Source organism: Pelophylax lessonae (assembly GCF_965119305.1).
Source record: "Pelophylax lessonae genome assembly, chromosome: 1".
Lineage (NCBI taxonomy): Eukaryota > Metazoa > Chordata > Amphibia > Anura > Ranidae > Pelophylax > Pelophylax lessonae.
In genome coordinates, this window is record NC_138768.1 from 409,891,306 (window position 1) to 409,906,007 (window position 14,702).

The 14,702-nt window shown below is 45.6% G+C and overlaps 1 protein-coding gene across 1 annotated transcript; it reads left to right on the plus strand.

The window, feature by feature from the left end:
* Window positions 1-1,263: 1,263 nt before the first annotated feature.
* On the plus strand, window positions 1,264-14,354 carry RPS6 (ribosomal protein S6). The gene is made up of 6 exons (XM_082243339.1): window positions 1,264-1,394; window positions 5,732-5,863; window positions 6,028-6,238; window positions 6,362-6,508; window positions 11,549-11,706; window positions 14,225-14,354. The coding sequence occupies exons 1-6, from the start codon at window positions 1,389-1,391 to the stop codon at window positions 14,318-14,320; spliced, it is 750 nt and encodes a 249-aa protein (XP_082099465.1). The 5' UTR covers window positions 1,264-1,388; the 3' UTR covers window positions 14,321-14,354.
* Window positions 14,355-14,702: the final 348 nt, after the last annotated feature.

Consider the following 14,702-nt stretch of genomic DNA (forward strand, 5'->3'; position numbering starts at 1 on the left):
GTGAAAAGAGATAGCCCGCTGACAGGCAGCACTAATAACACTGCTTCATTCACCTGTTCACGTTCCCCCTTGCGAATTTGGTTGAGTGATTTGCACAAGATTTTGTGTGTCACATAGAGCTAGCCAGTTTCAATTAAATGGGCTGCCCTGTGCGCATTTGTTGCCTGAAAAGAAGCTCCTGCTCCTTTTTGGGTGATAAGCTTCATGTGCTTTTCAAAGGCGCACTTTGGCGCGATTGTCGCGCGACTATTGTGGCAGAATCTCTTTATGTTATGGGTGCCATTAAATCAGGGGTGGGAAACCTATGGCCCGCGGGCCGTATGCGGCCCCTGAAGCCATCTGATCCAACCCTGCCATTGGGCTGCCTCCAGAGGGGAAGGGGAGGGGGAGAGGGAGTGCCTCCTGATTACACACAGAGCGGGTTCCTCTGCTTACCCAGGGCAGCCGCTGTCATACAAAGTCACGCCTCCTACCTATGATAGACAGCTCAATGGTGACGTCTATCATAGGAGTCGGTCCAGGAGGCGTGACTTCGTATGAGAGCGTCCGTGCCGGGTAAGTAGAAGAACCCTGCTCTGTGTGTAATCAGGAGGCGCTCTAATCCCCATGCACTCTGCATTGATGGGGGGCACTTGTCACTCTGCATTGATTGGGGCACTAATCACTCTGCATTAAGGGGGGCAAACCTGGAAAACCAGTTGCCAGTAGCAACATCATCAATACCAGCTAACATCACACGCCTCACCAAAGAGAAGCAGTTGCAGCCATCCCATTAGGGGTGAGTTAATTAAATGTTTGACCAAATATAAGAGGCTAATTTTTAAGTTGATGACTTTGTACGGCCCCCAAATTATTTTAAAAATGCCCAAATGGCCCTGGGCAGAAAAAAGGTTCCCCACCCCTGCATTAAATAATGCTACCCAAAAGCAGGTGGGTCATTCTACAACAATTTGGGAATAATTCTACCCATGATCCCAAATTGTGAAATGTGAACGGGGCATAAAGGAGAATTTACAGGAAAATATATAATGAATCGTCATAAAAAAAACTATTATTTGTATTTATATTCCAATGATGATGTTATATAATAAAGGAGTATGCAGTGATCACAGAGCTCCTTTAATTATTTACGATGCATATTTTGTATCACCATCATTATTATAATGATTTTCTTATATTCTATAGGTTCCAGCATAACTGGTGTGGTAATAATACCATATTATCTACAAATAGAAGGCGAGAGCCTCCCTCCAGCAGAGGGCGCTTATGCCGTGGCTCGCCGTTCTCGGGCTGACGTCACGCCAGCCGCTCTCCCCTTCCCTATGTGAGCTTACTGCACGGAAGTTCGGCCTCTTTCCGGCGGGGAACCTGAGATAGGCTGTGCAGACATGAAGGTGAGCCTGGAAACGAGGGATTGAAATATTGGGTTGTATCGCTTTGTCGTGGGTGATATAGTGCGGGCGCTGTACAGCTGAGTGTATGGAAGGCAGCGGCTGACCGCTGGGGTGACTCGGTGATTGTTCAGGGGTCGGATGGAAGCGGATTGTGTGGGGACCGGAGCCGGCAGAAGTTACAGGGAAACATGGCGGCGGTGTGGGCTACGTACACGTTTTGCCAGCGTGTGGTTCTGAGGGCTCTGGGCTGTTCGGTGTGCTGGAGGGTGAATGGCAGTCCTTGTGTGTGGGAGTAGGCCCGGAATACACTGTATACTGGCTGCTGTAGCCTCTCCCAGTGTAGGAGACTATGCTATTCATTCCTCCATGTATACTGGAAGGAAAGCCTGCCTACCTTTCTGTCCCATTGCTCTACCTGTGTGTCTGGGAACCGCACATCCAAGAAGGCTTCCTATTGGGAATAACCTGCCTTGTTTAACTTAAAGCGGAGCTCCCTTCCACTAAACGTTCTCCCTCCAGTGCTACATTTGGCTACTTTCAGGGGGCAGGGGGTACCTGTTGTTGACAGATACCCTTCCTTCAACTTTCTGGAAGCAGTGCTGTCTCTCGGAAATGTCCCTTTCCTCTTTAAAAATCCTTTGCTGTACTTTGATAGCTGCATGGCATTCCTCAGGGTGGGCCTCCTGTTGGTGCTAACAATGGACCTGTCTAATGTTAATTGCTTGTAGCTTCCATTGGCTGACAGTATGACTATAGGACACTGTTGGGCAACAGGGACAAAACATTATCAGTTTATACCATGAAATGGCTGAACAAGGATCTTAGAGGAGCTTCAGCTCTCTTCCTGGGTCCCCTGATTTTTAATATAAGGGCAGTTACCTGACCAGGGTCCTCACCTGAGCCAATTCATAGTTGGCTTTAGCCCTCATTCACTGAGAGCGGATTTGAAATTGTGATTTCATGGGTAATTTGAAAGACATCTGTCCGGGCTCATGCACAGATGTCTGTCACCAAAAGTAGTGCAGGAATTACTTTTAGAAATCACCTTTTCGGACGTTGCTGGCAATGGGCTCTGATTTGACATGTCAAATCGCAGGTAGAATCGGCCAAATGTGAACAGGGGCTTAGGTGCAGGCTCATTCATCTTAGAGCCGGTTCACACTGAGGCGACACGACTCCTTACTACTTCGGGGGCGACTTGTGTATTCCCATGCACCACGACTTCGGAGCGACTTGCAGGGACTTCTTATAATGGAAGTCTATGCAAGTCGCTCTGAGGTAGTATGTGGTGGGTAGGAAAGTGCGCTGATTCAATATAGGGTGTGCTGCTACCTTAGAATGTATGTTGTAGAATATGTAAAGAAATCCGTTGGACGGAGTCTGTTTTTCTCAGCGGGGAATCGAGCCGCCGATCCCCCGCTGAGCAGCAGGAGGACAGCTGTGTCTCCGTGCTGTGTGCGGAGACACAGCTGACAGTTCCCCATGCATCTCTATGGGGGAAATCGGATGTCAACGGACCATCAGTCCGTTCTCATCCGATCCGCTGGACGGATGGAAAATAGGGTTTCCATCCGTCCAGATTTGACGGATCGGGTCGGATGTCCGCGGACATGTCTCCGCTGACATCCGATGCCCCATAGGAATGCATCGGAGGACCGTTCAGATCCGCCAAAAAAACGGACAGGCGGATCTGAACGGTCCGCCTGTGTGAAAGGGGCAAAAGTTATTGTAAAGTATTTTGTTTTTTAATAACAAACATTATACTTCCTCTGTGCCGTGGTATTGCACAGGGCAGCCCAGATCCTCTTCTTGGGTCCCACGCTGGCACTCCTGCCGGGTGCCCCTGCAGCAAGCAGCTTGCAATGGGGACAACCAAGCATGCGTGTTTCTGACCCACAGCTCTGTATGTCCATTCACACACTGAGCTGCGGCTTGGCTTCCTCTCTTGATTGGCTCACTGGCTGTGATTTCCAATGGCTCCCGCTGCTGCCAAAAGCCAATCGGTAATACAAGGCTCTCGTGGACCTCTGGATCAGGAGGGGGCTCAGGTAAGTATTTGCTGTAGACAGGTCTTTTTTTACTTTCGTGCATGAAGATATAAAATTTTGTGCCTTTACAAACACTTTATGTAAAGGAAACCTGTGCATGGTCCTGCAGTTTTCTGGGACCTGTGATGTGTCCTAGAAGGCTGCGGGAGATGGAGGCAGGCCTAACTTTAGCTTAGATTGCCTAGGCTTATCTGACCGGAAGAGAGTGTGGGTACCTGTCCAAACAAGGCACCAGGGGGTTGCAAATAGTGGAACTTTCCCTTTTGGGTGAAGTTCTGCGTTAATGGCAGGAGTTTATTACAGGTATATACACCAATATTGAGAAGGTCCCCCTTTTGATACCAAAACAGCCCTAACCTGTCAAGGCATAAACGCCTCTAGATCTTGTGGTATTGGGCACCAAGCTATCAGTAGCAGATTGTTTGTTTTGGTCCTGTAAGTTGGAGCCTCCATTGATCGGACTTATTCCAGCACATCCCATAGATGCTCGATTTGGAAATTAAGGTCTGGCAAATTTGGAGCTCAAGTCAACAGCTTGCTTACACTCATCGCTGTGTTCTTCAAACCATTTTTGAACCAGGTTTGCCATGTCAGGGTGCATTATCCTGCTGAAAGAGGTCACTGCCACCAGTGAATAATACAGTTTCCATGAAGGGGTGTACTTCCAACAGCATAAATGTGTAGGTAGATTCTGTGTCAAGTAGCATCCATATGAATGACAGGACCCAAAGTTTCCCAGCAGAAAGTTGTCCAAAGCATCACGCTGCCCCTGCCGGCTTGCCTTCTTCCCATATTGCATCCTGGTGACATTTGTTCCCTATGTAAGCAACGCACAAGCACCCAGCCATCCACAGGATGTAAAAGAAAATGGGATTCATCAGACCAGACCTCCTCCTTCCATTGCTGTGTTTCAGTTCTGCACCCATTGTAGACACCTTTGGCTGTGGACACAGGTCTAACCATTATAAATTGGCCCTTGTCAGTCACTCATATCCTTACACTTGCCCATTTTTTTTTCTTCTGCTTTCAGCACATGATTTCAAGGACATCATGTCCACTTGGTGTTTAATATATTCCAGCCACTTTCAGATGTCCCTGTAATGAAATAATCAATGTTCACTTTACTTGTCAGTGGTTATGTTATGGCTGTTTAGTGTATGTAGTTGACCATTTACATGGTAGTTTATATACATTCGCACTAGGGAAAGTTTAAACAGGAGCCAGTTAAGCTGGCTATAGACAGTTCTACTATCGTCTGGTTCAGCAGGGACCGGCTGAGATTCAAACCATGTATGGGCAGGTTGATCGATCAACTTTGATACAGCCAGCCTTGCCTGATTTTTGTGAGAATATTGCAAGTGGCTATAGCTGCTAGCAATAATCTGTTTTTCCTGGCCGGGGAAACTTCTGTGCCCGCCAGCAGAACACAGTAGCTCCGCTGGAGAGATTTCTCCATACTGTGTTGATGGGGCAATTGATCCTTTTTTTTTTTTTTTTTCCTGCCACCGCTATGGCCTTCTTTAGCTTTAATCTACTAGCGTTTCTCTGACATGGGGGAGGAAACCCACGCCAGTACAGGGAGATCATGCAAACTTCAATCACATAGTCTGGATTCAATGCAAGAAGACCCCAGTGCTGCAAGGATGAAGTGCTATTCACTAAGCCACTGTTTTGCACCAGTACTATTTTTACGAAAAGCTGTAGATTCAAAGATATTAAAGAGGTTGTAAACCCATTCAATTTTTTTTTTTTTCAACCTGAAAGAGAAACACATAATGAGCTAGTATGCATCACATACTAGCTCATTATGAAATACTTAACTTAGAACGAGCCCCTGCTGTGCCGCCCGCTTACCTGTATGACGGGCGACATGTTCAGTCGCCCGTCTTCCGGGATCGCGACATCCGGCCATCTGATTGGCCGGAGCCGCGGTGACGTCACTCCCGTGCATGAGCGTGGGAGCAGACGGTCACGGCACGGGGCTCTGAAGGAACGGCACCAGCGGCTGTTCCTTCAGAGCGCATGCGCCAGTGATGTCACTGGCTGCATGTAAGGTAAATATCTCCTAATGTTTAGGAGATATTTACAGTACCTATAGGTAAGCCTCATCATAGGCTTACCTATAGGTAAAAGTTGCAGAGGAGGGTTTACTTCTCTTTAAGAATGGTGTTAAACATGTTAACACTTGAGACTTCAGTGAGTTTTTGTGAACCTTATGCAAGGGAAATGCTGTGGTGTTTTTTGTTTTATGTACGCTTGGCCTTACCAAGTCTTGTCTTTGTTTTGCAGCTTAATATCTCTTTCCCAGCCACTGGCTGCCAGAAGCTGATTGAAGTTGACGATGAACGCAAGCTGCGTACTTTTTATGAGAAACGCATGGCCACAGAAGTTTCAGCTGATCCTTTGGGTGAGGAATGGAAGGTAAGGAATTTTGTTTTTTCATTTTTATCTTTGCAGTTTTTGTGTGATGCCTAATAAGTTTAGTACTGTATTTGGATTTATGTATTTGGCACATAAACTGTGCATTGCCTAACTGGTTTACATCGCAGAATAATAATAATCTAACCTTTTGGTTTTTGTTACAGGGATATGTTGTTCGCATCAGTGGAGGCAACGATAAGCAAGGTTTCCCCATGAAACAGGGAGTTCTCACCCACGGACGTGTTCGTCTGCTGTTGAGCAAGGGTCACTCCTGTTACCGCCCCAGGAGGACTGGCGAGCGCAAACGCAAGTCTGTGCGTGGCTGTATTGTAGATGCCAACTTAAGTGTGTTGAACTTGGTGATTGTCAGGAAAGGTGAGTAACATGTTTATCCACAGGCATTGTTCTCTGCCAACCTGTCAGTATGTCGAGCGTTGTAAGATAAATTAACACTTGCAGGATAAATTTGGTGTGATTAAACTGGTATGTACATTGTAGGTGAGAAGGACATCCCTGGCCTCACAGACAACACTGTTCCACGCCGTTTGGGTCCTAAAAGGGCAAGCAGAATCCGCAAGCTCTTCAACCTGTCCAAAGAAGATGATGTGCGCCAATATGTGGTTAGAAAGCCTCTAGCTAAGGAAGGTATGTTTAATAGCCTGCTAAATGGTATTATATACACAATTTCTGCTGCTCAAATGGTGTTTGGCATTTCAACCAAGAAGTGGTTGGGTGCTCTTGAGACCAAATATCCTTAATGGTTGTAAAGGGTGACGGTTTTTGCCTTAATGCATTCTAATGCATGACAGTAAAAAAACTTCAGTGTGCAGCCCCCCTAATACTTACCCGACCCATTTTATTTTTCCCTCTCCATTTCAGAGGTTCCTTCTGTAGGTTACTAGCGATTTCTGTAGCACTTGAGCAACTCTGCACTGGTGAACTTGTTTAGTTGAGGGGCATACAGATGCAACATGCAGCACTTACCCTAGGTTCACACCTATGTGGATTTTAGTGCGTTTTGCAGAAACGCACTACAGTCTATTTATTTAACATGGTTTCCTATAGTACACGTTCACATCTATGCGTTTTGCAGCCACTGCATTTTTGGAAAGGGTAGGCGACTTTTCTGCGTTTTGCGTGTAATAGACTTCAATGGAAGCGCACCAGAAATGCAAGTCTCGTGTTTTGTGGTATTTATTTTTCCCTTTTAAACACTGTATATAGCTGGTTGCTAAGGAGCAGGCCAGAAAGTCAGCCGCCGTGTCCCTAACAACCAATGAGTCATCAGTTGTCAGCGGGGTTCCCCACTGACAACTGAAAGTGACGACAAAACAATCGTTAAAAGAAAAAATTAGTGTGGGGTAGACTTGAACTGTGGAATGGCTCTTCCCCTTTAGCATCACAATCTGCAGATATGGAGCAGTCGATATACCCCTCTAGGGTCATCTCATTTTTGTTAAAACAAGGTTGACTAGTGTTATCTGGTAATTTTTGTGTTGGCAGAAGTGGATGGAATTCACTCTTTTCATGGTTTCAATTTGCATAGTTTGACTTGCTGCCTTATACACTTATGTGCAAACATTATGGGATGTGTGTGAAACATTAGCTAAGACCTTGTTTGTAGAGCTTTTGCTTTTTATTCGACTACAGTAATACCTTGGTTTACAAGCATAATTTGCTCCGGAAGCATGCTTGTAATCCAAAGCACTTGAATATCAACACAAATTTCTCCATAAGAAATAATGGAAACTCCGATGATTCATTCCACAAAAAATTGCAGTACTCACAATGTTAAGGAGTCTGGGGCAATTCCGAAGCCACTGGTGTATATGTACTGTATAGTAAAGCCGCTGGTGTACAGTATACAATTCGGGATATGGCCAGAGGTCCGGGGGTGCTGGTGGCTCACAGCGCTTCCTGCAGAACTTGGAGACACTCGGGAACTGATGTCACTTCCGGGTGTTCTGCCCAGCTGGGAGTGTCTCCCGAGTTCTCCAGGAAGTGCTGGGAGCCACCAGTGCTCCCGGACCTCTGGCCACATATAGTACTGTATACTGTACAGCAGCAGCTTTGGAATTGCAGTTGAACATTGTGAGTGTAATTCTTTTTTTACAAAACTACTGCTCATGTTGCTCGTGTATCAAGATAGTGCTCGCAAATCAAGGCAACAGTTAGTTTGCTCATAAACCGCGTTACTCGTAAACCAAGGTTTTACAGTATAGGTTTTATGGATTAGGAAATGCACAAAAATGAGAGTACAAGGATTGCTTTTAGTAACAAAAAAAATGCAAACACTTAGAAAAATAAAATCAAAAGATAACGAAAACTCCTACAGCATCATGATCCGGTATTAATACTGAACGAGCATTAGAGAATGTGACTAGACTAATAAAATAACTCATCCATACTGCTCCCTTTGTGCAAGACTGCCAGAAGATGGATTTTCTGGGATACTCCGGTGAAAAGATTTAGATGTGCATTACTACATGGCTTGTTTGCTCACCCAGCGAGAACTGCCTTTTCGGGACTTACCTGCAAATGTGAGGTCTGTGTTGGCTGAATATTCTGGTGAGGTTGGTTGAGGGTGGCTTTTATAGTCGGCCTTTAACTAGTTCAGCTCTTATAGTGAAGGGATAAGCACAAGCTGATGGCTGTAGATGGTGCCTATTTTGTTTAGCCAGTCCCTGGCTGCAAAGTGGAAGTGATCACTTTTAAGGTGCCAGTGGTGCAGTTTCTGGGCTTCAGTATGGTGGTTGAGAGGAGACTGAAGAACAGAACATCCGTGCTCTGATCTTCTCTGGCTGCAATGAAACTGGAAGCAATGACGTTTTTATCACTTTGGTTTCAGAGTGGTCTTTCCCTAGCTAGTAAAGCTGAAAAAGCAAGATCCTAGTTGCATGCATTGGAGGGCAGGGGAGACATTGGGGTCTATCACCTGCCCAATGCTATCACAGGGGTTTAACTTCTTGTGATAGCGATAAGGTTAAGTTTAAAAATTGTGGACTATATATAGGTTATTAAAATGTGAAAAAACTAAACCTAATCCCTGCACAGGCAAACGCATACCCAGAGTGCGCATGGTGTATGTAAACTATGATCACATGACATGTGAGGTATCGCTGTAAACAAAATCTAGCACCCGAGCTCACAGGTCACACTAACTTGCTGTAAAGGCTTTTAAAGCCTAACCTATAGATGTACAGGTTACATTGTTTTTTGCAATATTACTGCTCATTCAATTTTAAGACTTGACATGAGTGGTATTGTTTACTTAACATGACCCCATTTATTTATTTATTTTAACAAATTAATCTATTTTTGTGCTCTAAAATTAATTTTTTTTTTCCTTGAAAATATATATGCGTTTGGTAAACAATTGTTCAAGTATTCAACCCCCCCCCCCCCCCCCCCCCACACACTGCCAGGGTTAAGTGCTCTTATATCTAGGGGACTGGGTTTTACCTACCTGGATCCTCTGCTCCCCTCCAGTAGATGTTGCGCCCCTACACTCAAGCAACGAACTCTGCTTCCTCATGGCCAATGCAGGACTGTGGATGTTTGACATCAAAGAGCATCTGACTGCCAGAGCATAGGGAAGAAGCTGCAGGGACCAGTCTTGCAGCACGGAGAATCAGAGGTAAAATTTTGCTTTTCCCAGTCCCTAGAGCACATCCCACAGATGCTCGAGAGCATTTGGAGATGCCAACACCTCGAACTAGTATTTCTCAAAGCTTGAACTTATCAGCCCAGGCCACCTTCTTCCATTGCTCAGTTCTGATGCTCACATGCCTATTGTAGACCCTTTTGGCTATGAACACAGGTCTGCAGGGGCACCCTGACATCTGTTGATATGCAGCAGCTTGTGATGCACGTCCTGACACCTTTTCTATCAGAACCAGCATTTAACTTTCAGCAATTTGAGCTACAAAAGCTCTTCTGTTGAAAGAGGGGTGAACAATGGTGCAAGGATGGCAGAACCACAGGGCATCTATTAGCTCAACATTAAAAGTCCAAAAAAATCAGTAATTTAAAGCGGAACTCCACCCAAAAGGGGGGAAGTCCTGCTTTAAGGACTCGTTCCCCACTCCTCTTGCGCAATTGGCACTTTTGAGGAGCAGGTACCTGCTCCTACTTCTGTTCCCGGTGCCGGGAACATAAGTTCTTTCTCATTCCCCCCCCCTGCAGTCTTCTTCTGGGACACAGAAAGGTCCCAGAAGACTGCATCCACCAATACAGGATGCGCCGTGTGACTTGCGCATGCACAGGGGGTGCCTGGCTGTGAGAGGCCGCAAGCTGTCACAGCCAGGTGCCCATAGAGGACTGAGGAAGAAGACAGCTGCAGTGAGCACACCCCTGGACTGTGGAACAGGTGAGTGGCTGTCTTTTAGAAATCAGCAGCTACACTTTTTTTTTTTTAAGGGTGCCTGGAGTTCCTCTTTAAAGTCCATAAAAAGAAAACACAACCACCACTTTAGACAGCTTGTTCTGCAGAGGTAGAAGCGAAACTCTGCTTTATGAATAACCAAGGGAACACACAAGCGCCATCTAAGTGTAGTGGTTAAGTCTCACTGTATTGCGCTAGAATCAAGCAACTCAAACAATGGAAAGGTAAAGCTTATCTGTCCTCTGCCACTGGGTGTCTGGTTTGTATGCTTAACCTATGGTGGTGGAAAGAGACACCATAAGATCCTGTGGAGTTTTCCCTACCAGGGGACCACATGCTTTTGGGTAGCGCATTGAAGGCAGATGTCACGTCACCGATGTGGTGAAATACGAGGAGCATGCAGGCTTCTTGTTCAGGCCATCGCTTGTTGAATCAGACTATACAGCAGCCAGTTTGCACTCCCCTTGTGCACAAATGAGCCTTGGCTGACCATGACACGATTGCTGGTTTTTCCTCTCTTGGCATTTTTGATAGGTACTGATCATTGCAGACTGGGAACATCCTACAAGAACTGCAGTTTTGTAGTTGCTCTGACCCAGTCTAGCCAATACGATTTGGCTCTGGTCTGAGTCACTCAAATCCTTATGCTTGCCCACTTTTTTTTTTTGACTGAAGAACCGCTTTAACTGTACTATGGTGCTGCTCCTTTAGAGATTTGAGTTTTTATACCCATGGAGATGGAGTCTTCAAGTCCACTGAGGGCTCTGAAGTAGCTGATTTTGGCATTAAAAAAAATATAATCTATAGCATTTTTACCCCCCTAAACAAAATCAAAAGGTACACTATCAAGGGATTAGTTTAAAAAAAAAAAAAAAAAAGCTGAAAGTGACTGACCTCTTTTCTACTCCCAGGGCAGATATGTTGGCAACAGCTCCATTCTATCCCATTTGCCTTTTTTTTCCATGTCTTTACCAATGATGCTCTTAGATTTATCAAACTGCTTCATATTTTGACTGCATGCTTGTGTATACATCTCTTAATCGTACATGACCTAGGCTGGAGATTCCTAGAGCCTAGGTTATATAGGCTGGTACCTTCAGGTGATTAAACATGGACAAAGCTTTTGAGGACAGGCCCCCCTGAGCAAAGTATGGCATCAATGTATGACATGAAGATTTTTACTATCAACTGATATGTTGGGAATAGCAAAAACATGTTTTCAATGTACAAAGTGCTCAATTTGGCATCAGATTATAGGATTTAGATTGAAGCTATTTATTCATAACTTTCATTGTCCCTAGGGAAGAAGCCCAGGACTAAGGCCCCCAAGATCCAGCGTCTTGTAACACCTAGAGTTCTTCAACACAAGCGCAGACGTATTGCCCTGAAGAAGCAGCGCACTCAGAAGAATAAGGAGGAAGCATCAGAGTATGCCAAGCTGCTTGCTAAGAGAACAAAGGTGCGTTCAATAATTCAACAGTTTCTGTGAAACCAACAGACTCAACCTTTGCATCTTCAGGTCTTTGTGTATTGTGTGCATTGTTTCCATGAGCCATAATTAAGCTGTCTAACCAAGTCATGTTTTTGCTCTCCAATTGCAAAAAATCTTCAACTTGGGTTTCTTTTGTTCATTGATGGACACAGCTACTTATCATCTTGACCATTGGGTTATACTGCCCCCTACAGGAGTAGGACACTAGGCAGGAAAAAGCTTGACTACGCCTATGGGGCAGTCCCAGGGGGTATACTCCCACTCTCAGCTATAGGCACTCAGTTTATTTTTCTGCCTAGTCAGGACCTAGTTCCTTGCTGGGATCTCTGGTCCTGACCATTTTTTTTTTTTTTTTCCTTTTTTAAATGGAACTCTTTCCAATATTTTGTTCCTGTGAGGATTTACAATCCACTGCCAAACTGGGCAATGGACTGGATAATACACATCCAGAGGGTCCCCCCCCCGGTCTGGCCAGCGAGCGCACCCAGGCCAATTCTGAGCCCAAGGTGCTTAACTACTTTGTGCAGGTACAGAAGTTTAGAATGGAGTCTATTCGCACGGTAGTGGTGTCCCTTCTCGCTTCTATTAAAATCAAGGATGCCTACCTTCACATTCCAATGTGTGCCGGTCACCAGCACTTCCTTCCTTTGCTGTGGGCGAGGAGCAGTATCGGTGTATGGCGATACCCTTTGGTCTCTCCTCCGCTCCTCGGGTCTTCACAAAAGTGTTTGCCCCGGTCCTACCATTGTTGCGTCCAGCGGGGGATCGTGATACTGGGGTACCTGGACGATCATCTTCTGTGCGCGGAGCCTCCGACTCCTCTGATGGATAACTTGGAGATTACTCTGCGAACTCTGAGGTAGTTCAGTTGGATTCTGAACCTTCAGAAGTCTGCTGGTTCCGTCCACAAAACTGGACTATCTGGGTCTAACGCTAGGCTCGGCCTCAGCCATAGTGTTTCTTCCTCTGGAAAAACTCCAGACATTGCAGGAGAGGCAATTCAGCTTCTGATGTCCAGCAGACAGTCATCCCTCCAGGCTTGCATGCGAGTGCTGGGCCTGAGGGTGTCTACCTTTCGAGGTGGCTCCATTTGCAGAGTTACACACACGACCTCTGCAGAAAGATTCTGGTGAAATCGGACAAGAATCCAGTCTCTAGAGGTGGGTTAGTTCGCTGGCCCTTTGACAGGCAAAATACTTTCTCCCCACCCCCCGTACTGGATGGTTGTCGCCACGGATGCCAGCTGGTCTGGGTGGGGGAGCTGTCCTCGGCACCGATTGTGCTCAGGGGGTCCAGACTGACGATTAATGTACTGGAACTCCGAGCGATTAGAATTTGGATCATTGGACAATTCATCATCTTCAAGGGTGTCCAGAACGAATTCAATCAGACAATGCCACGGCCGTGGTCTGTCAATCACCAAGGGGGCATAAGTGTCCTGGCAGGTTGGGATGTAGCTGGCATTCTAAGCTGGGCAGACAGATTGTTCCAGCCCTCTCTGCTGTACACATTCCAAGGAAGGTACAGAGGTTTGTGGCACGATCTCGGGATCCTCTGGCCGACGCCACAGATGCATTAGTGGCTCCTTTGGCGTCATTATCGTCTGATTTACGCCTCCTCCCCCCTTCCTCCTCAACTTCTGCCAAGACTCCTGTGCAGGATCGAGGCTGAATGGTTTCTGGTCATTCTAGTGGTTCCAGACTGGCCTCGCTGGTCTTGGTACGGCTGGTCGCTGATGCTCCTTGGAGACTTCCTCTCAGGGAAGTTCTGCTGTCCCAAGGGCCAATCTTCCATCCTGCTTTACAGTTGGTGGCTTTAACGGCTTGGCTGTTGAAAGCCAGGTGTTGAAGGATATAGGTTTGTCTCAGGTGAGCTCCAGTTTATGGTTTTAGCTCCATATTACCCAGTTGGCTACGGTTTATCCTTGGGAATTTCTTTTCTTGCTGTTCTCACCCCTCATGTTTGACACTTTGGGATTTCACAATGGTCAAGGAGATAAGGAGCTGTCTGTCAATGAACCAAAGAGAAAAAAGGATTTTTGACTTACTGTAAAATCAATTTCTCTGATCATTGACACACAGCAACCACCCCTATGTGGAGTTGGCTTTCTTCTGACACTGCTTGTAACAAACTGAGTGCCTATAGCTGAGAGTGGGAGTATACCCCCTGGGCCTGCCCCATAGGCGTAGTCAAGCTTTCCTTCCTAGTGTCCTACTCCTGTAGGGAGCAGTATAACCCAATGGTCAAGAAGATAAAGAACTGTCAGTCAATGAACATCAGAGAAATGGATTTTACGGTATAGTCAAAAATCACATTATGGCTTTGCTGCACAAACTGTTGGTGATATGTAAATCCTGTATAATAATGTTGGTCAAGGAGTCCATCCCATGTTTAGCTTGATGTTGTGGGCTATCAGTTAAATTTTTCTAGCAGGCCTCATTTCAGCTGAATGCTAATTGATTTTTTATTTTTTTTCTACCTTCAGGAAGCAAAGGAGAAGCGCCAGGAGCAGATTGCCAAGAGGCGTAGACTTTCATCACTGAGAGCCTCTACGTCTAAATCTGAATCCAGCCAGAAGTAAAGCCTCATGGTTTAAATAAATTTGTTGTAAATGAGCAACTTGTGCAATTTTTTCTTTTTAAAGGCTTTGGTGTCTCTTCATATGCTATTGTATTGACTTGGATCTGGGTGTCTGACAGAATTTTCTTTTTGGTATGCGCAGATTAAATTTGGTTTATATAACTTGATGGTTTTAAGAAATGTGCTTAGTAACATAATGTGGGGTATTAAGGATAATTTGGATTCCTGGGGATTTTTAGAACGGTCTTCTTTCCTTAAGATGGTCATACACTTTTTCAGTTTTTAATTCAGCCAGCAGCCACACATTTGAGGTGGATCTTCCCTGCTGTGTCTTTGAATTCTGACACACTCCCCTGCTGTCAGAATATACTGATCAGTGGTGC